Raw genomic sequence first — 22,985 nt, forward strand, 5'->3', positions numbered from 1 at the left:
AGGTACATAACAATGTATTATCTAGAGGAGTTTTTTTTTTTAATTAAATTGAAGAAGAATGTGCTAATACTTCTGTTTAAATGGGAGGGTTCGTGGGTATTGTATTAATTGCCAAGGCTGCTATAACAATATACCGCTGACTGAGTGGCTTAAACAACACAAGTGTATCTTCTCTCAGTTCTGGGGGCTAGAAGTCTGAGGTCAAGGTGTCAGCAGGATTGGTTTCTTCTGAGGCCTCTCTTCTTAGGAGGGGCATCTTTTTCCAAGAACATATAGTCTTCCTTCTGTGTCGTAATCTCCTAATTCTCTGTGTCTCAATCTCTAATGAGGACAATAACCGTATTATATTAGACTCACCCTAATGACTGAATTTTAACTTCCAAGGCCTTGTCTTCAAATACGGTCACATTCTGAGATGTTGGTGGTTAGGACTTCAACATATGAATTTGAGGGGAACACAGTTCAGCTCGTAACAAGTATGTACACATGCCGACTCTTCAAAATGTGGGTTTGCAATATGCGCAGTTTATTGTATATCACTCATACCTCAATAAATGTGTGTTTAAAAGGAAGAGGAAAAGAATATATGTTACCTTTTGTAGAAGAGGTGAGTGCATAGCAGATAGAGTTCAAAAATGGGACTTTTAATATATGTAAGTGTATTACTGACGAAAATCACATAAATCACATAAATACATACTGTTTAAACGTTAAGATAGTAACTCCAAGCACACTGGGAGTTGGGGGGAACAGGTGTGAGCTGCCACATGAGCCACATTCAGGCAGCTGTGGGCTGAGGTGAGTGGTCAGGCAGAGGTACACAAAACTTCTTACAAAACTCTTGCTCTCTATAGCAAGGTTTTCTGACCTAGATAAGTTATGGAACTTATCTTTGTTCAGGATTGTTAGCCATAGCCTTGACTGTATCATTTCCCCATATTTATTTTGGGACTCTTTTACTGACTAAAATTTTACTACTTTGCGGGGCGCCTGGGTGGCTCAGTCGGTTAAGCGTCCGACTTCGGCTCAGGTCATGATCTCGCAGTTTGTGAGTTCGAGCCCTGCGTCGGGCTCTGTGCTGTCAGTTCGGAGCCTGGAGCCTGCTTTGGATTCTGTGTCTCCTTCTCTCTCTGCCCCTCCTCCACTTGTGCTCTGTCTCTCTATCAAAAGTAAATAAATGTAAAAAAATTTTTTTAAATAAATAAAAATAAAATTTTACTACTTTGTTTTTACTTTTCTTGTCCATATGCTCTTAACAATAAGAAAATAAAAAGGTTGTTTGATTTACTATTTGCTTTAATTGATTGCTCTTCCAGCTCTATCCAACCCTTATCTGCTTCCTAACTTCAGTCAGTTTTGGGGGAGTTTGCATGTTATAGGAACAACTTTGAGCTTTGGTCTGAGTTTTTCTCCTTGAAGGTTATCACCTAAACATCCATTAGTCATTGGGGCGCCTGGGTGGCTCAGTCGGTTGAGTGACCAACTTCGGCTCAGGTCATGATCTCACGGTTTGTGAGTTCGAGCCCCGCGTCGGGCTATGTGCTGACAGCTCAGAGCCTGGAGCCTTCTTCAGATTCTGTGTCTCCGTCTCTCTCTGCCCCTCCCCCACTCATGCTCTGTCTCTGTCTCAGAAATAAATAAACATTAAAGAGAAATATAAAAAAAATCCATTAGTCATTAAGTTAAAAGATTTGAGGAATAATTTGGACATCTTATGATACTCAGGTACAAAAAATTGTTCTGAATATATATTTTCATAGGAAGATTTCTTAAATTAATGCGTTTTGCCCAGTTCTTAAGAATGTTTTAAATTGAAACCATGACACAATTGAATTTTATGAAAATAATACTGGTTTACATTTTTAATAATATAGAACTGTTTCCTGAGTCAATATGAGAGAGATTGTATAAACAATACTTTACAAAATGAGGTTCAAAATGCAATCTAAAGTCCACCTTTTTTTAATTCATTGCTGACCTGTTCTTAATATAATGGAGGAAAGTAGGGGCGCCTGGTGGCTCAGTCAGTTAAGCGTCCGACTTTGGCTCAGGTCATTATCTCACGGTTTGTGGGTTCAAGTCCCACATCCGGCTCTGTGCTGACAGCTCAGAGCCTGGAGTCTTCTTTGGATTCTGTGTCTCCTTGTCTCTCTGCCCCTCCCCACCTCACACTGTCTGTCTGTCTCTCTCTCTCTCTCTCTCTCTCTCTCTCAAAAATAATAATAATTTAAAAAAAAGAAGACAGTAAACAGCAATCCATATGGATATTACAGAAGATGACAGATAAAAATTTCTCTTGTGCTACAGTTGTTTCTTGTTTGTGGCAATTCCATGAGCCATATCCAGGTCCAGGAATCCAAATTTAGAGATGGTTTATGGGTCTGTCTTCTAGCCTCCATTTGAAGTCCTAATGTAAACTGTGGAGTTTGGTTAATAATAAATCAGTTATCAGCTTTGAGACCTTGAACAAAATAACTTCTCTGAGATTTCTGCTCAGTTAAGAGGGTTGTTATGAGGAATAAAAATACATACCTCTCCCATTATCAATATTCTCCCCGCCGCCCCACGCCCCCAACGAGAGTAGTACATTTGTTTCAGTTGATGAACCTGCCTTGACACATCATTATCACCAATAATGGGGGAGGCTATGCGTGTGCAGAGGCGGGGGGGGGGCGTGTATCAGAAATCTCCGTACCTCTCAGTTTTGCTGTGAACCCAAAACTGCTCTAAAAAATAAATTATTTTAAAAACATATTTTTAAATTATTTTTTAATATGAAATTTATTGTCAACTTGGTTTCCATACAACACCCAGTGCTCATCCCAACAGGTGCCCTCCTCAATGCCCATCACCCACTTTCCCCTCTCCACGCCCCCCATCAACCCTCAGTTTATTCTCAGTCTTTAAGAGTCTCTTATGGTAAAAACATATTATTATATGTATATGAAAAATCATATGTCTATACATAGAGATAAAGACATCCATGGAGGGCTTGTAATGCATAGGTGCTCACTGAATGCTAGCTCCCATTCCCTCATGGTTCCTTCTTATACATGTCCTGCAGCCATGCTTGGTGTGGTCTGCCCATATGGGTGCTCTTACTTGATTAAAAAGTAGAGGATTATTAAAAAAAAAAGCATATGATGGTCAAACTCTATTTTCAGAGAATGATGAGGAGCAGGAGGCATTGCCATCTCTGGATAAACCTGGCTGGTACTCCCAAGGGAACGCTGTCCACCTTTATGAACTTCTGAAGAAAATGACCGGCAAAAGTGAACCCAAGGTATTTTCTGATTGAGGTGGAGTTCTTGATGCCCACTTACAGACATAAACCATTATAAATTAAAACATAATTCTAATTCCATTCAGCTTAGTTATCTATGGGGAAATCATCTACTTCTGCCTATCTGTCAGTCTCTTATTTCTTCTGCTTAAACAAGCCCTTTCTTTGTTGATCTAGACTGGGTTTTCATCTCTAACAGAAAAGAGCAGAGATTCCAAGCAGGGAGCCACAGTTCTAGGGAATACGCTGGATAAGCGTATGGGGTACCTGAGGAATGATACCCTATAACAGTTCTCAAAAAATTTTTGCAGTAAGTGAAATACAGCACAGACTAGCCTAAAGACCCACTTGCATTTGATACTCTGGTCACATTGTTGATGTTGGACATTGGTGCATTTTTTACAGCAGAACCCTTTCTTCTGAAAAATGTTTATTGGAGAGATCAGTGTGTAACTGAGACCTGTGCCATTGGTTCCCACTTTGCCATAAGCCCCTGGGAATTCTTGAGGGGTTTAGTAGACAGAGCATCCTGACTTGAAGGTTCTAGTTCATTTTCCCTTACTCTCGTTTCTCATCTGTAAATTGAGGGGTATGGATTAGATCAGTGGGGCAATGCCTCAGAATACCTGGGGAGCCTCCCAGAGTCCACCCGCCCCAACCCCCTGTCCAAGATTCTGTTTCGGCAGGTTTGGGTGGGTACCAGGAACTCCTGGGCAAGGGCTGTGATGTGTGCTCCTGTTAATCTAACCCACTGTAACAAGACCAGGTCATCTGTAATATGTCATCAGTTCTTCAATCCTGAGGGCAGGTTCATCTGCACACAAATGGACTCTGACTTCTTCAGAAAATTGAATAAAATCAGTTAGCCTCTTCCTTTCTTCTACCTGCAAATGTATCGTGTAACTTCTTACAACAGACTGGTGTCCTGCAAACCAAATGCGGCCAGTTTACAGTCACCTGTGACGTTACTCAAGGATGTTTATGTAACTTTTGTCTTACTCTGATACCTGTTGACGAATTTTTTTCTGCTTCCGTGAAGTGAACACTTTCTTGCACAGTTCTCATCCCTCAAACGGAATTTGCTGTCTGACTTACAGGTCGTTTACTTTGGTGACAGCATGCATTCAGACATTTTCCCAGCCCGTCATTATAGTAACTGGGAGACAGTTCTCATTCTGGAAGAGCTCAGAGGGGACAGAGACGGGAAGCCTGAAGAATCAGAGCCTCTAGAGAAGAAAGGAAAATATGAGGTAAGGATTCCCTTCAGCTCTCTCCTGGAAAGAAAAACCTTTATGTTGATATATCTTAGAAAGAGCTTGTTTGTGCCAAGAGTGATGAAACCTGTTGGCATTTATGGTGATCTTCTTGCCATCTCAGCTCTATTGTTTATTTTGTTGATAATTTTTAAATGATGCCAAGATGACCCTGACCATCTGTCTTCCTGGCCGTCTGCTGTCATCCAATGCTGTGACACCCTGGGTGATTTTGGCTGATGCTGAGATGGCTAGATCCAGACTCACTGTAGTCATACCCTATGTCTCTTCTGCTTGGTCATGAAAGTTTTTCTGCGCTTTCTTCATGAGTTTACGTTAACGAAACTGGTAACTCCTTTAGACTTATTCCTGAGCTGCCGAGAATAAACTTAGGTGAAGACTGGAGGTAAAGAAAAGTAAAATATGTCTAGAAAAGTAAAAATAAATCTAGAAAGGGAAAATAGTATAAAAAAGCAAAAAGGGGCTACCTGGGTGGCTAAGTTGGTTAAGCATCTGAGGCCTGCTTCAGGCTCTGTGCTCCTCTCCTGCTTACACTCTGACTCTCTCTCTCTCTCTCTCTCTCTCTCTCTCTCTCTCTTTCTCTCTCAAAAATAAATAAAAAAACATTAGTAAAAAACATTAATAGAGGCACCTGGGTGGCTCAGTCAGTTGAGCATCTGACTTGGGCTCAGGTCATGATCTTGCAGTTTGTGAGTTCAAGCCCATCGTGGGGGCTCTGTGCTGACAGCTCAGAGCCTGGAGCCTGCTTCGGATTCTGTGTTTTCCTCTCTCTGCCCCTCCCCCGCTCATGCTCTGTCTCTGTCTCTGTCTCTTTCTTAAAGATAAGTAAACATTTTAAAAACTTTTAACGTTTTTAAATGTCATGTTTTTATGAGGTTTCCATTGAGTGCCATTTAGTCTTCAAGATGACATTGGAAGTTTTTTGGGCTGAGTTAAGAAGAGCTTTAAAGCAATCTTGCAGGAGGTGTAGGCCTTCTATCCTGAGTGACCTTGGAGAGGGTTTTCACTAAAGAGAAATTAGGAGCTTTGGTTTCTTCAGAATGATTTGAGAATGCAGGTACTATGTTAAGAAAATGAAGAATCCATGGGAAAGTTTCCTCCAGCATTACAATAAACAGTAGCCCAATCTTTTCCCCACAGACCCCTTTCCTCTTGTTAATTAGTTACAAACACACCATAAACAAAGAGCTCGTAATTGGCTTTTAGACAGGAAATAGTGAGTTTTATTTGAAGATTTGAAGGTTTTTTTGAAAATTTTACTTCATAAGACAAAATTGAAATAATGTTCCTTTCCTATCAAACTCTACCTCCCCAACCGACCCTGCCGCACTGAACATAGACAAGGAAGCAAGGAATGGGAAGGTTTGGCCTAGTGACGGGGTGCAGATAAAGCCCTCAGAAGGTTCCAGAGTTAGCCCTGAACTCTTTTTCCATCTCATGCTGTTGAGGTTCCAGGAAAAGGGAGTTGTGGAAGATAGATTCCCTGTCCTGTTGGGGGCTAAGGCAGGTATTTTGGTGCGGGATTCCCAGTTGTGGCCCAAAGCATTTTGTTGAAAACTCCCCAGTATCCTCGTACTCCTTGACTCCAAAGTTATTCTGGTCATGCTGACACCACCAGTTTTGAGGCAGTATTTGTATTGACGGCCCATTCTTAGTAGAGGTTTCAGGCCAACTTAGGAGTTTTATCTACTCTAAGGAAAATCCTCTTATCATACATCTTTCTGCTTATATTTAAAGGCAGATTTAAATTTTAATTTAAACACAATTATGTGGGTTTTTAAAAATTATCTTGTGGGGCGCCTGGGTGGCTCAGTCGGTTAAGCGGCCGACTTCGGCTCAGGTCATGATCTCGCAGTCCGTGAGTTCGAGCCCCGCGTCGGGCTCTGTGCTGACAGCTCAGAGCCTGGAGCCTGTTTCAGATTCTGTGTCTCCCTCTCTCTGACCCTCCCCCATTCACGCTCTGTCTCTCTCTGTCTCAAAAATAAATAAACGTTAAAAAAAAAATTTTTTTTTTAAAAATAAAAATTATCTTGTAACACAAATCTAGGAGCTTCTAAAAGACTTCTAAAAACTTCTAAAAGACTGCTTTCATATTTAAGTTCACCTGTATTCCTATTCACAGCACACTTCTTCCATCAGCACATCAAAGCCTGGTGTAAGCACAGCATGTCATGAGAATTCAGTTGCTTTCCTGCTTCCCTGTGAAGGAAACAAGAATACAGATACCCTCAATTGTTACAGGAGGAGGAAATCATCCATTAAGCATCACATGAGGGTTCATCTGTTGATTTTGTGATTATTATGAAAAATGTAGTTTCATTTTCCTAATCAGATGTCAAACACAACATACATAACACGCAGTCTTTTATTAAGTACAAAGCCTGAATGCAAAAGGATTTAGTTTCTTATTTCTAGTTAACTTAATTCAGCTTAAGTAAACTTTTCACAGTATAATTTAAAAACAAATCAACAAGATCCCTCGGGATTGATGCACTCACTGAACCAAAACATTAACATTTACTATATTCTGTGGAGATTAGCATTTTGTTTCACTTAGGCTTGAATTCAGTTTCTTAGATATTTACAGTAATTTCTACCCTAGATAAAACCATCTGGAATGTGAAGATTTTACTTCCCTTCATTTGTGACAACAAGCTCAAGATAAGGACAGAGAACATCTCAAATGGCTCTTCAAAGGCTTAGATAAGCAAGGCTTTTTCAAAGGCGCTTTTTTTTTTTTAATGTTTGTTTATTTTAGAGAGAGAGAGCATGCGAGCCTACATGATCAGGGGAGGGTCAGAGAGAGAGAGGGAGACACCGTGAGATCATGACCTGAGCTGAAGTCAGAGACTCACCTGACTGAGCCCTATAAAAAACTTTTTCTAGAATCTTACTGCATCTGTTGATTTTCTAGTGCACTATATTGGAGCATGGCAGATAAGGAAAAATGGCCCATTTTAATGATTAAAGTAAATCCAGTTAAGGAGACTAGGGGAAAATAATTTGTTTTTGTTCATCTTTATTTCCAGAAATAAATCAAAAGTCACTTCATTAATCTTGCAATTACTTAGTCTTTATTTCATTAAGATTAGCCTCCAAAGGGAGCTCTCCTCTTTAGCTTCCTGCATTACTGTTCTCATCTGTTTCTTCATTTTAACTCAAAACAAATGAAAATATATTCTTCAGCTTTTTAGAATAACATTATGAAATTTAGGTGCCAAAACAATTCATTTTAATGATGAAAATTCTCAACAAACAAGAAGGGGCCACCCTTTTATTAGAGAAAGGCTATCCAACAAAAAAACCCAGTGAGAATATAATCTATAATGGAAAACTTTAATGGGGAAAAAAGCCATACTTAATGGAGACATATGCTCTTTAAGGTTCTGAGCTAGACAAAGGATATCTGTTATTAATTATATTGTGTAACAGAGCTGGCCAAAACCACAAGAAGAGAAAAAAAAAATACAAATTAGGATTAGAAGACACCAAATTGTGATTATTTCAGAGTTATATGGTCATTAGCATAGAAGACCATAGGGAATCAACAAACTATTATAACTTTGAATAGAGTTGTCAAAATGCGGATCCAAATCAGCATTCAAAAATCAATAGCTTTTCTATGTACCCTCAGTAACCACTTAACAAAGTATAACAAGAAATAAATCATTTAAAAAGCAATGAAAATGAATCACGATGTAGGAATTAATACATCCCATAAGACTTAACAGAGAAATTTTTAAGTCTTTAGTAAGGATTCTGGATTCCTTTAGTAAGGAATCAAAAGTACAGATTTCTAGTTATAAAATAAATAAGTCTTGGGGACCTAATGTACAGTGTGGTAACTATAGTTAATAATATTGTATTGCATATTTGAAAGTTGCTAGGATATTAGATTTTTAAAGTTCTAATCACACACAAAAAAATCTTTGTAACGATGTATGGACTTACTGTGATCAATTTGTAATGTACACAAATATGGAATTATTATGTTCTGCATCTAAAACTAATATAATGTTATATGTCAGTTATACCTCAATTTAAAAAAAGATTCTAAATACAGATGAACAAAGGGGAGAGATACACCATATTTTAAGATTATATTGACCTATTTTCCTTTATTTATAGTCAATGTAATGTTATGCAAAATCCCAGGAGGATTTTGAGTGGCCCTTCACAAACTGATTCTGCATTTAGGCAGAAAACTGAAAACCCACAAATAGCTAAGACAATTTCATTAAAAAAGGATAATGGAAGGAAGGAATTTCATCCTATCAGATACTAACCACGTTTGGAAGCTACAGTAATTTTTTAGTATAGCACTAATAACAAACTAAAAAGGTCAGTGAACAGAGAAAGAAGAACCCGGACAAAGGCCCTCTATCACAAGTTACTATGTAAATGTGATATATGTTAGAGGATTATCAATCAGCAGGAAAAGATCGATGGTTCACTAAGTAGCACTGAATAAGTAGACTCAATATATGGAGAAAAATGATCCCTTTTCTCCCCTTATGTAAATTCCGAATGGATAGATCTGAAAATAAGAAATAGATTTGTAAAATTAATTGAAGAAAATTTATGAAAATATTTTTGTGGCCTCAGAGTGGAGAATTTCTCAAGTTAGAATCCAGATGGTGGTGATGGACAAAGATGAACGAAGATGAAGCCAGGGTGTCCAGCTGGCTCAGTCAGTAGTGCATGCAACTCTTGATCGTGGGATTGTAAATTCAAGTCCCATCTTGGGTGTAGAGATTACTTTAAAAAAAAAAAATCCAAAGAGGCAACAATAAGTAGAAAAAATGACAACTTTGTATCAATATTGAATATTTTTGTTCTGGGCACCTGGGTGGCTTAGTTGGCTGAACATCTGACTCTTGATTTTGGCTCAGGTCATGATTTCACAGTTAGTGGGATTGAGCCCCATGTTGGGCTCTGTGCTGACAATGCAGAGCCTGCTTGGGATCCTCACTCTCCCTCTCTCTTTACCCCTCCCCCACTCTCTTTCTCTCAAAATACATAAATAAACTTTAAAAAAATTAATAAATACTTTTGTTCAAGACCCCTGGAATAGTGTTAACCAGTGAGCAAAAGAAGGGAAAAGGGTCTCACAGCATCCATTTAGGTGGGAATTTATGAAATTGCCCTTTTACGTATGTCAAAAATAGTTGAATATCAGCACTTGCATGTGGTTGAACCTGATGAAACCAACAGTGAATTCATATCTAGTCAAGTAGGAAATTGGTATCCAGCAGTTGACTGCAGGGGAAAGCTTACATAGGAGGAGATACCTGTTCTCCCTAGTAATCCACGAAGCACACATTGAAACAATGGTGAGATTGATACCACCTGAAAACATTCAAATTGATAAAATTGAGTCTGAATTTTTAAACTGATTTACTAATAAAATAGTCTGAATTACACTTCTATGAGTTAGATTAAGAAAACATAAAGCAGGACCAGTATTGTTCACTAAAGCTTCACTTCATTACATTTGACAATTCTGTACCAGAATAAAAATAAATTTTAATCTTATTTTAGTAAACAGCTATTTGGTGTTTCAGTCATAAACACTGTTTTCTTAAGAATTATGCCTGGATAGGGGGGAACCTCAGCGGCTCAGCCAGTTAAGCATCCACTCCTGATTTCGGTTCAGGCATGATCCCAGGGTTGTGAGATTCAGCCCTGCTTGGGATTTGCTCTCCCTCTCTCTCTGCCCCTCTCCCACTCATGTGTGCACAAGTGCACATGCGCTTTCTCTCTCTTAAATTAAAAAAAAAAGAAAGAAAGAAAAAGAATCATGCCTGGAATATAACCACTACCCTTTAGAAATTTTCAAAACGAAGAGTATATCTGTGTTAGGACCTAGGAGTACACCTAAGAGACCTACTTATCTCTCAGTACTCCTATCGGGTAACTAAAAAATGAAAGATATTTGTTAGAAAGAACTGATAATTTGAAACTTTGTATCAGTTTATTGGCTTTATGTTCCAGATACATTGAAAACAATGAATAATAATTGTGTCCTCATTCTCTTCTAAAAAAAACCTTCCCCCCAAAATAAATACCAAATAAGAAAGTTAGACCAAGTTGTTTTTTAACTATTTACTAGACAAAGTAATAATAAAATTAGGGAGTTAATCATGGAGAAAAACATTTACCCTTCTAGATTGCTGTGTTTGGGATAGTTTTTAGATTAAAACCAACAGACTATTTTTTTAAGCCAATTCTCACTTAAGATGAATGATATTTCATAATAAAGAAATATCATTCCTTTTCCACAAATGTGGTATACCTAAAGCCTATTTGCCATGTAATGCAAATGTTATTTAATCTTGGCGATTTGAGTATTTTTGAGTTTTATGTATAGTGATAGTAAATATTTGAATATCACTGCTTTGAAAACATTTTCCTTTTTAGTCTCATAAAAGATACAATGAGTTTGGAGTTACATTCTTACAAATTCCTTTCTATGAGATACGTTAAGCTGGTTAGGTTCCCCTCCCCCCCCACCCCCCCACCCCCCCACCCCCCCACCCCAAGGGGCTCTTTTGCAGTTAGTCTTGTCAATAAAAATAAGTTACAAGTTAGAGGAAACTGGTTATATTCATAACTTTTTGTCCTTCTTTAAAACTTCTTACTTTTCCATTGTGATCAGTGACCTGACATGATTATTCATACACTGTTTTTCATTTTCGAGACCATAAATGAATCATTTCTAATTCATGGAAGTATGGAGAGAGAAATCCAATGTAACTTAGTTTACATATGTATAACACTCTTTCCTATATAGGTACATCCTTAATTAAATCACCTCACTGTAATTGGTAGTTCTGTGTATGTGTCTACATATACTACACGTATTTCAGAGCAGTACTCAAAATTTTTATCACAAGTGTCAAACATAAGAGCTTATTGGATTAGCTCTTAATAAGATCTTAGTAAGATCACTCATTATTAAACAGTCTAATAGCATTCTCTTGTTCAGCACATACATACACTGAGTTTTTAATTTACACAAGCCTCTTTGTTAAGAATATCCAGAAACTTGTGGTTGAGTTACACACAGTTCCTTTTTACAGAGTGTATTACAGTCCAAGGATAGAGGAGAAGGGAACCTTGAGTATGCAAATAAAACATAACTGTCTGGAGGGAATACAAGTTATAAAAGAGTTTCAGACAATGAAGGATGCATACGTCATTGAGGAAGATTACAGAAAACTTCATAAAGAATGTAGAATTTGAGGTAGACATTAAAGCATCAGTATATCTTCAATTGATGGAAATAGTAACATATTCTTGGCTCAGGAAATAATGAGTTCAATGTATGGCAGTTGTACAGGCTATAATGCACGGTCTTGACCATAAAATAGCAAATTGTGTAGATGTGTCAGCCAGAGAAACAGTTTTGAAGGTGGGGGCTAACAGGATTGAAGCTTTCATGTAGCTGTGTAAGGGAGGACTTGGGTGGTGGGACAGGTGATAAGCCTGGTGCTTCTGGAAGGGGTTGGGACTCAAAACATAGCTACTTTTCAAACACAGGCGACTGGAAATAATGGATTTTATCCATATAAAAATGGAAGTTGAGAGAAAGAGCTGGTTTTGTGAGGAGAAAGATATGACTGATTTCATGTTATATCTTATTTCCTTGAAGTATCTGGGGGAAATCAAACTGGCTTGGGAGATAGGTCGGGACTAGTGAAGAAAATTGGGATATAGATAAATGTCCAAGGGAGACTAGAGAAAGGAGAAGAGGCTAGAAACTTGATGAGAACACTTACCAGTAAAGGATGATACCTACAAGATATAAAGCTCAAACAAAAATAGGAGTGCTCCTTGTTGATACGTTCAAGAATGGAATGATTCTTTTGATTAGTTGTATATATATGTGTGTGTGTGTATATATATGTGTGTATATTATATATATATAACATTAATATATATTGTGTGTGTGTGTGTATATATATATATATATATATACACATTTTTTTCCTGGCTTATACACAACAAACATGTATTTCTCATAGTTCTGGAGGTTGTTAGGCTCAAGATGATGGTGCTAGCCAATTTGGTATCTGGTGAAGATCTACTTCCTCATAGACCATCATCTTTTCACTGTACCCTCACATGCCAGAAGAGGGGAGATAGCTTGTTTTGTAAGAGCTTTAATCCCATTCATGAGGGCTCCATGCTCATGAGCTAAGCAACCTCCCAAAGGCCTCACCTCCTAATACCATCACCTTGGGGGTTAAGACTTCAACATCTGAATTTTGGGGAGGCACAGACATTTAGACCATAACAGCACCAATATTACATTAAGCCAGAAAGGGTAGATAAATCTGTTTTCCTGTTTTCATAGGAATAGGGAACAGCCTACATTTTACCACTCTGTGTTTGCAGAACCATTATCTACATACAGTGTACGTGATGCGAATCATCTCTTTTCAGATTCATTATTTTGGAAAAGATAGTGAACTAAATAATGAATCTTACTACTTTATGAATTGCTTAATAAACATTGGGAAATTCAAATACACCTTAAATGTATATATACAGAATCAAGGATATTCATATTCTATACTGCTTTTAAATATCTTTGGTGAAATCCAAATAGGTTCTTGCTGACTGCTTTCTAAACATCATCATTTGAAAACATTCTCATCTTCATCAAATGAGTTACAGCACAAAGAATTATGAGTCTAGAGGCATGATTTAAGACTCTGTGGTATTCCAAAATGAAATTTTCATCAGAAAATGATGACAGATTTATAATCCAGATTATATGGATACATTGGGATTTTTTACAGTTTTAATTTTATCCATATCCATAAAACACTGAGAAGTATTTTTTTAATAATCTTTTATTTAGTCTACAATTGTTACATCCCTGCTCTGACCCAGGTACCAAGCCTTAAAGTTACACTAATACATAAGGAAGTTCCTAACCTTAGGTACTTCATTATCTGTCAAAGGTGAAAAGTAAGTAGTATGATAAATAAAGGTAGCATGAGAAGTCGTATATTAGGGATAAACTAAGGAAAATGGAAGACCTGAACTAACCTGAGGGTGGGAGGTCAAGGAAAATGTCCTGGATGGCATCCAGGTCAGATCCCAAAGGATGAGAAAAAGGGTTCCCAAACAAAACCGGGGGAAGATACTTGTACCAGGGGAGGCAAGAACTTCTAAGCTTGGTTTCCCTTTTTAGGTAGTATACAGTTTAGTTAAAGGTAAACAACTGAAATTCCTAGAGTTTTTTATTTTGATTTACTTAATGGGGGAACAACTTATGACATTGAAAATTAATCATTTTTTTCATTGTTCTGTTCTCTTGTTTCAGGGACCAAAGGCAAAGCCTCTAAATACATTATCTAAAAAATGGGGCTCTTTTTTTATTGATTCAGTTTCAGGACTGGAAAATACGGAAGACTCATTATTTTATACATGGTCTTGTAAGAGAATCAGTACTTACAGCACCATTGCAATTCCAAGTATTGAAGCAATAGCAGGTAAGCAGGAAAATACTTATAAAGCTTTAGCTGTTACTAGATATTAATGACTAAGTACTAGATTTCTTGCCTTCAAAAGAAGAAAATTTTCCCATGGTATTTATTTTTCTTGGGATACACCTAGTTACGGCAACCTAGGGAATTAGGACCTGCCTGTCTCCTGGGGCCACCCATAAAAGCTGGACCTTTTTTTTTTAAGTCTGCTTGGAGTCATAGGATAAAAGGAAAAATTGCCAGGACAGGATGCTAAAGGCCAAGTAAGATGAACCTGACTTTGGGAGCCCCCTTTCCCTCACTGTTGGCTAATTCTAGAGAGGGCACCAGAGAACGTGAGTGGGCCTTTCATTAGCTGAAGCTAATGAGCCTTCAGGGACAGGAAGTGGAAGGTAGGGTCTACAAGAGGAGAGGTGGGCCTGATAGACTCTCTTAATCTGCATGGAGACCCTGAATTTACCTTAAAGATAACTGAAGCTCAGGGGCACCTGGGTGGCTAGTCAGTTAAGCGTCCAACTTCAGCTCAGGTCACGATCTCACAGTTCGTGGGTTCAAGCCCCGCGTCGGGCTCTGTGTTGACAGCTCAGAGCCTGGAGCCTGCTTCAGATTCTGTGTCTTCCTCTCTCTCTGTCCCTCCCTGCTCACACTCTGTGTCTCTCTATCTCTCAATAATAAATAAACATTAAAAAAACATTAGGGGCGCCTGGGTGGCGCAGTCGGTTAAGCGTCCGACTTCAGCCAGGTCACGATCTTGCGGTCCGTGAGTTCGAGCCCCGCGTCGGGCTCTGGGCTGATGGCTCAGAGCCTGGAGCCTGTTTCTGATTCTGTGTCTCCCTCTCTCTCTGCCCCTCCCCCGTTCATGCTCTGTCTCTCTCTGTCCCAAAAATAAATAAACGTTGGAAAAAAAAATTAAAAAAAAAAAAAAACATTAAAAAAAAAAAGATAACTGAAGTTCAGTGTTAGATCAGCTAAGTCCCTAAAACTGGATTGAGAATATTCTCTTTTGAGGAAGGTAACATCATTCTAGGACTCAAATTTTTTCTAAAAGCATCATTATAAGGTTCAGCACGTAATGAAAAATAGCCAGCCTGACCCCTGTTAGAAGACTGAAGATGCAAGAAGGAATATACAGCAACAAAGGGACAGATATGTGAATCAATTAAATGAACATTTACTATTGGAACAATTTTTAAAAAAAAGTCCTAAGACATTTAAAGAAAGAATTTTAAAACATGCTGCCAATGGCAGTGGGACAGCTGGAATTAAAATGTTCTAACGTCCTTGTATTATATGGTAAGGCCTAAGAGTATATTAGGTATTGATAACATACAAAATGTATGTGTAATCTCTAAGATAACTCAAAGAAACTCAAAGAATCTCAAAGAAACTGTAATGAGATATATACTGAGCTAATTATGTAAAATAACTTAAAATCTAAAGGAAAACAAAAATAGGAAGAAAAGAGAGTATGAAAAAGAAACAATACAAATGGAGAGTATTCACTAAGATGATGTGTTTAAAGCTAAGTAATAGTATTAAGTATGGATGGCAAAATTCTCTGGTTAAAGGCCTGAATGAAATAACAAAACCCAACTATGAGCTGTTCATAAAAGACATCTCTGAAATATGAGCACACAGTTTGAATATCAGAAGATGGTGACAGATAATACCATGTTAATCATAATCAAGAGTTAGATATATTAATGTGAAACAAAGTAGACATTAAGGGAAAAATCCATTATTAACACAAAAGAGAATTACTTCATAATAGTAAATTCTGTTTTCAGAAATATATATCTGAAGTATGAGATATTCACCAGGGTCCTTCTTCTCTCTGAGGGCAGAACTTAATCCTTCCCTGTTTTCTTAAAACTGAGAAACTGCTGAAAAATCCACTCTGCTTTGCAGAGGTATATGCTTATGCTTGCTTATTAGTTTCCTTAAGTTGCCGTCAGAATTTGCCAATGGGCCTGAGGAGCAAACCAGTAGACTCCAGTTCTCCAGCCATTCCTTCACAGCAGATTCCTAGCCCCCCAGTTTCCATTCCTTCACAGTATTTTCCTAGCCCCTCGGTTTCTGACTGCAGCCCTTCAAGACTGCCAAAAGCTCTACGAGTTTTTCTGCTGCTAGTAACTGCACTTGCCCCCAGCAGGAATTCAGGGACCTAAAGGAAAAAAGCTGTGGCTGAACGTCAGCTCACTCTCTGCTTGTTACACCTTCCCAGGAAATGGGTCCTCAGGTCTTAGTTGACTGTCCAGTTTATATGGATGTTTATATTCTATCCGTCTTTTCTAGTTGTCCTACCTCTAGTTTAAAAGTGAAGTCTACTTCAGTTTTTTGTCTGTTTGTTTGTTTTTTGAACCTTAGATTCTTCTTTTTTAAATTGGGGATAATACCAGGCTGCATTTCTTCCCTCACAGGATAGACGTGAGAAACAGTAAAGCAAGATGTTTATTTTATTTCAAAGTGATTCGAATTTATAGTGAGAGAATGAAGTAATGTGATACTGGAAGCCAATGAATTAGTATATAGTACCTGGATGGAAACTGGTTCAATGGGATATGGTTATGAAATAGTAAGAAAGTCAAAAAAAAAGTGAATCTTCATTATTCTAGGATTTAAATAGTTCTCCAAAGAATTGGAAAATAACCCCTTCTCTGTCTTCTACGGTAATAACCTCTCCTTAAAGAAGCAATAACATTAGTGCATCTTCTTTTTCATTTTCCAAAAGCTTTCTTCCACAGCACCCCGGGAAAAAACTTGGGACAGGGCCTGTCTTCTAACTTCCCTCAGGAGAAAATATTAAGAAGGACTTAACAACAGCCAAACAAAGCTAGGCAGTGTTCCTTCTTCTCAATCTCTAGCATTAGTTTTTTCCTCATAAGGGTTATTAACTACTTGGGCCTTGATGATTCTCACTGGCATTTAATGTAAAGTATGATTTTTATGCTAGTGTCATTTTCAGAATAGTACTTCCAAATGATGTTTTACTTGTGAAATTTTTAAAATAAGGATTATCGCCTAGTATGTGCCTATGGAATGAGTATTGTAACATGGCATATGTCGTAATGTTTCACTTGTAATATTTCTAGTTATGTTTCCTTGGAAGAAATTGGGGGAGAAGATATCTGAAGTCTAGCTTTTGAGAAACTTCTATGTAGATGTCACAATGTCTCACCATCAATAAAATGTGCATTTTATCTTCTCTCTCCCAGTTTCCCTTCTGGCTGTGTGTGTAATGCTTATGTGGCGAAAGTTGCCACATTGTGTGCATTACAATCCTTATTTATCTAAGCATTCAAAGATTACTCTTAGTAATTCTCTTATTACTAAGGGCCATGAAGATTATTAGTTCCCATTTACCTGTTACATGATGCTTGAGTAGGGCCTGAGAGAGTTTTAAATTTCAGAATAAAAAATCAGATGAGCATTCCTGTTTTACATGCTAACTTTTGTACAGAGAATGTTATATATAGTTAGATCTCTGAGGATGATTTATAATACATCTAAATTTATAATACATTTAGCTGCAACCTATCCAGGTGACAGAAGAAATTAAAATCATGAAGCTAAAAAATGAGTTTTGATTTGTTTATATTTATGAACAGCCTTTTAAGATCTACAGAATAATAATACTGTTTTTTTCCCCAGAATTACCCCTGGACTACAAATTTTCAAGGTTCTCTTCAAGCAATTCAAAAACAGCTGGCTACTATCCAAACCCTCCATCGATCTTATCAAATAATGAGACACTGACAGCCAAATAAACTGTCTTTACTGAAAAATGAAGTGAAGAACCATATATGCAGCAAATATACTGTAAAAATGTTAATTTTTGAAAAATACTGTAAAATGCTTTCTAGGAACAAATTCCTAATGATAACTAACCAAGAATTAGATGCTTTTCCATAAGTCTCCTTTCTGTATAGATCATCTTGATGCCCAACAACTCTCATTATATTAAAATCTCAGTGTCTTAGAATGGAAAGGAACCTTATTAATATTTTCTATACCAATAATTCTGAGATTACGATTCACCTGGGCATATGTGTGTGTGTGTATATAAATACACACACACACGCACACTTGTACATACACATATACATACACATATTTACGTATATGCCTAGACCAATGGTTCTCAAAGTGTTGTCCCCAAACCACTAACATAGCATCACCTGAGAATTTGATAGAAATACAGATTTGCAGGCCCCACCCCAGACCTGCAGAATCAAACTCTGGGAATGTATCCCAGCAACCTGTGTTTAATATTAGTGTGATTCATATACTGAAGTTCAAAAATCATTAGCTAGACCATAACCTCCAGATTGGTTTCATTGGTCTGGGAATAGAGATGAGCACTGATGTCTTTTACTTGCCCCAGGAAAAGGTAGCCAGAACTGGGGGAACTGAACTATATCTGTTTCTTCCATCTATAGCTAAGAACGCTGAGTCCAGTGAGAATAAATGATTTTTCCAATCTATCAGGTTTCATGCTATTCTTATGTTTTCCAAAACAAGGAGGTAAAGCAGATTTCTTCTGAGACCACACAGCTAGTATGGGACGGAAATGAGATAAGAAGCCAACTAATTCAACCTCCAGTGTTACTCATAAAGTTTTTTTTTCCCCCTAATAATGTTAAAACCTATAGAATTTTCATTCACTTTAAGACATATATTGTCAAAGAGACAAAAATTGGTTCTTGGGATGAAAAAAAAATTAGATAATGCAATGTATAGTGGCCCTCCAAAGCTGAATCCTACCCAATAAAATTTTATTCTTTGGTATTAATTTCTCTCACAAGGGAGAAATATAAAGTTAAATTTATTAATTAAATTTAATTTGGTTAAATTTAATTTTTCTCAGGGTGGAGTGTGGTAATGAAAAAAAAGGTTGAGAAAAACACTTTAAGAGGTTTTATAGTTATACTGCAATTTAGGATTACTGTGTTCTGTGTGCTTTGTATAGTCCTATTATAGTAGTTACTTGGGGCAAAGTATTTGGAGCCAGATGTTTACAATAAATTCCTGGCTACTCTTTATGCTGTAATTTCATTCTGTCTATCATGGACAGTATCAGAAAACACACTGGTCACTATCATTATTTTACCTATATTGTAGCAAAGAACTTAGCATATTGATGCATGCAATGAAAAGAAATAATTTCGTTAAATTTTTAAGTGCTCAAATAATCCCAAATGTATTGTGGGAATGAGTATCTCAGGGTAGATAAACAGTTACTGAAATTTTTTCCTCAATGTCAGTAGCTCTGTTTGATGTCAACTAATAAGTATATGGTAATGTATTTGAAATTGGCTTCCAAAATCTTATTGGAGGACAATAATAAACACACACAATCAGCTTAGGGCTAAATGAGAGCTGTCTCATATATACAAACAGATATTTAATTTCTTTAAAAATAAAGCTATTTTTCCTTACGTGGATTTATTTTGTCAAGAGCAAAATATAATGTATCTTTAAATGCTTATAAACTGCTATTGTTAATATGAAAAATGAAAACCCCAAAGTAAGTTAATTGCACTTTTTTGGCCATTTATGGAGTGAAAAAAAATTGACTCAAATCAGAAGTTGTCATTCTACTTTTACCAGTACTTACCTAAGAAATCAGAACAAATTACCACCTAATCTGACCTCAGTTTCTTTCATCTTGTCAAAAGAGATTAGAGTTTATTTCCAAGTTTCCTTTTACCTTTCTAGCAGAGTCAGTGCTTCTTATGAGTGTTGTCTTTCTCTTGGACTGTAATTACTTTCAGATTTTTTATTTCATTGTTTCTAAAAAGTGCTAGTGTTGGGGCATCTAGGGGCTCCGTCGGTTAAGCGTCCGACTTCAGCTCAGGTCATGACCTTACAGTTTGTGAGTTCGAGCCCACAGTCGGGCTCTGTGCCGACAGCTCAGAGCCTGGAGCCTGCTTCGGATTCTGTGTCTCCCTCTCTCTCTCTTCCTCCCCCACTTGCTCTTTTCTCTCTCTCAAAAATAAAGATTAAAAAAAATTTTTTTAACATAAATAAATAGTGCCAGTGTTTCTAATAGATAAGAAAAGTAAAAATAGTAAAAAATGGCACTATAAAAGTTGAAGATATGAGAGAAGAAAAGCTGTATATTTTTAATAAAGTTAAATGAAAAAAGTTGTGTAAATGGGCAGAGGACTTAAGTTTAATGTTAGCATACAGGCCAACATTATTCATCTAAAAAGATAATTGCAGGGGTGCCTGTGTGGCTCAGTCAGTTAAGTGTCCAACTCTTGATTTCGGCTCAGGTCATGATCTCATGGTTCATGAGTTTGAGTCCAGCGTCAGGCTCCATGCTACAGTACAAAGCCTGCTTGGGATTCTCTCTCCCTGTCGCTCCCTGGCTCACACACTCTTTCATTCATTCACTCTCTCTCTCTCTCTCTCTCTCTCTCTCTCAAAATAAATAAGTATACTTAAAAAAAATTTTTTTAACGACTATGAGTAAATGCAATGGATTGGAGATTTTCTTTCCTGGCCACTGTTGACCTCATCAGCAGAAGAAAGATCTGAAGGACACAGTGGTCACAGTTTGTCAGAATTTGGTGTGTGAAATACTGAGGTAACAGAGACTTCAACTAAACTGTGAATTGCAATCTAAAATTAACTAAAGTTGACTCTTGAAATACATGGGTCTGAACTGTATAGGTCCACTTACAGTAAATTTTTCTTGATACAGTACTGTAAATGTATTTTCCTTATGATTTTAACTTTTCCTAGCTTGCTTTATTATAAAAATATAGTATATAACACATATATAAAATATGTGTTAATGTTATCAGTAAGGCTTCCCGTTAACAGTAGGCTATTAGTAGTGAAGTTTGGGGAGAATCAAACATTACACATGGATTTTTGACCATGCATGGGGGAGGGGGCCCTAATCCCCATTGTTCAAGGATCAGTTGTACTTCTGAGTTTTTTTAACTTGTAATCAGGTATTATTTCCCCACCAGTTTTCATATCCAACAACTTTAAATGTATGTATCTAAAGCAAATATATACATATATACACATACATACATGTATAAACACATGTATACACACACTTAATTGAACTGGCTTGAATGAAAATCAAATCTATATGATTATTTTATATAACCATAAAATGGAATGTCAGACTATCTCTTTGGATATAATAACCTTGACTCTATGTTAGAATCACATGGATAGATAGCTTCTCCTTAAATGTTACAATGACATTCCCTTACCTCTTCTCAGGCTCTTGAGAACAAGGTTATCCTAAGAATTGACTTCCAGATTAGTTAAAGACTGGGATATTTTCAAGAGTTAACTCACCCCATGTGCCGCCCTTGAAAATCCTTGGGCCTGGTCTAGTCCACATAGGGTGAATGCAAAAAGGTATCTCTTGTTGGTCTCTAGAGTCATCCTCAGAAATAATGGTAAAAAAAAAAATAATGGTAATGAATGCTAACTCTTCAGCAGGCTACTTCATCTTCCTTATTTATTCCTTACAGCAACCATACAAGGTGTATAATTATTAAGATTTTATAGATAAGGACATTGAAATTGACAGGTTAAATTAACATATTTGCTCAAAAATTTTCTGTTACTAAGGAACAGTCTGTACATGAGCCCAACTTTCACCCCAAAATTCATGCCTTTAGTTGACTGACAAGTCTTCCAACATTAGATGTATATTGGGACAAATTCTTAGTCTAAAATCACACTTCAATTTCACAATCACACCATGCTGGGATTAGAAATGAAGAACACAGGGGCGCCTGGGTGGCGCAGTCGGTTGAGCGTCCGACTTCAGCCAGGTACGATCTCGCGGTCCGTGAGTTCGAGCCCCGCATCAGGCTCTGGGCTGATGGCTCAGAGCCTGGAGCCTGTTTCCGATTCTGTGTCTCCCTCTCTCTCTGCCCCTCCCCTGTTCATGCTCTGTCTCTCTCTGTCCCAAAAATAAAACGTTGAAAAAAAAGAAATGAAGAACACAGACTCTGGCCTAAAGTAACATAAGCTAGTAAAAAATATTAAAACAAGATCTATGGGGTACCAGCTGGCCCAGTCAGTGAAGCATCTGACTCTAGATTTCAGCTCAGGCCCTGATCTCAAGGTCATGAGATCGAGTCCAGCATCAGGCTCCACACTGGGTATGAAGCTTACTTAAGATTCTCTTTCACTCTTCCTCTGCCATTCCCCTGCTCATGTTCACTCTCAAAACAAAACAAACAAAAACAAAGATCTATAACATAGAACTTACCTGGGAGAGTAGAGAACCAAGAATCACAGGAGTCCTAAAATATATAATGAAGTCTACTCTTCTTGGAAGCGGGTCTACCCTTTCTTTATATTCAAGTTCAAATGTTCAGTTTGAATACTTAACAAATTTCCCTCTGGTGCTGAGGAAACCAAAATGGAAAAGGAATCATGAAAACTGCTCCAAGTAAACTTAACGGGAGATGAGATCTCTATGCCTACTGAGAGAAGCTGGGTCATTACTTGGAATGGCAATTATATCACATAGTCTGCTTGATAGGTTCTTTTAACATGCACCTGTTCCCAGAGTCTTAAATAAAAAAACACTTTATTTTACTTTGTTGGTAGTTTGGCCTTGGCACTTTCTTGGTTTAAAAAAAGGCTTAATAAAGTTTAATAAAGAGAAGAATGGGGCGCCTGGCTGGCGCAGTGGGTAGAGCATGAGATTCTTGATCTTGGGGCCATGTGAGCCCATGTTTTTAAAATTAAAAACAAAATCTTAAAAATTAAGAAATAAATTACAAAATTCCTGTTAAAAGCAATCACCATGTTGGATCAGTTAAAAAATACTCATTCTCTAAATTTAATAAAAATGTAACATTTCTTTAGAGTTCCTAGCAACTAAATTCCAGAAGTATAATATTTAAAATCCTTTTGGTGCATTAACTCCCTTTAAGG

At 37.3% G+C, this 22,985-nt stretch overlaps 1 protein-coding gene across 2 annotated transcripts in view; it reads left to right on the plus strand.

Moving 5' to 3' along the window:
• NT5DC1 (5'-nucleotidase domain containing 1) overlaps positions 1 to 19,495 on the plus strand; it is a 142,415-nt gene extending 122,920 nt beyond the window's left edge. For both annotated transcript variants that reach the window (XM_043592158.1, XM_043592159.1), the window contains exons 9-12: positions 3,165 to 3,283; positions 4,381 to 4,533; positions 13,895 to 14,063; positions 17,709 to 19,495. In XM_043592158.1, coding sequence (XP_043448093.1) covers positions 3,165 to 3,283; positions 4,381 to 4,533; positions 13,895 to 14,063; positions 17,709 to 17,824 — 557 coding nt within the window. In that variant the 3' untranslated portion in view covers positions 17,825 to 19,495. The remainder of the gene's footprint in view (positions 1 to 3,164; positions 3,284 to 4,380; positions 4,534 to 13,894; positions 14,064 to 17,708) is intronic.
• Positions 19,496 to 22,985: the final 3,490 nt, after the last annotated feature.

This window comes from Prionailurus bengalensis, chromosome B2, assembly GCF_016509475.1.
Source record: "Prionailurus bengalensis isolate Pbe53 chromosome B2, Fcat_Pben_1.1_paternal_pri, whole genome shotgun sequence".
Classification (NCBI taxonomy): Eukaryota; Metazoa; Chordata; class Mammalia; order Carnivora; family Felidae; genus Prionailurus; species Prionailurus bengalensis.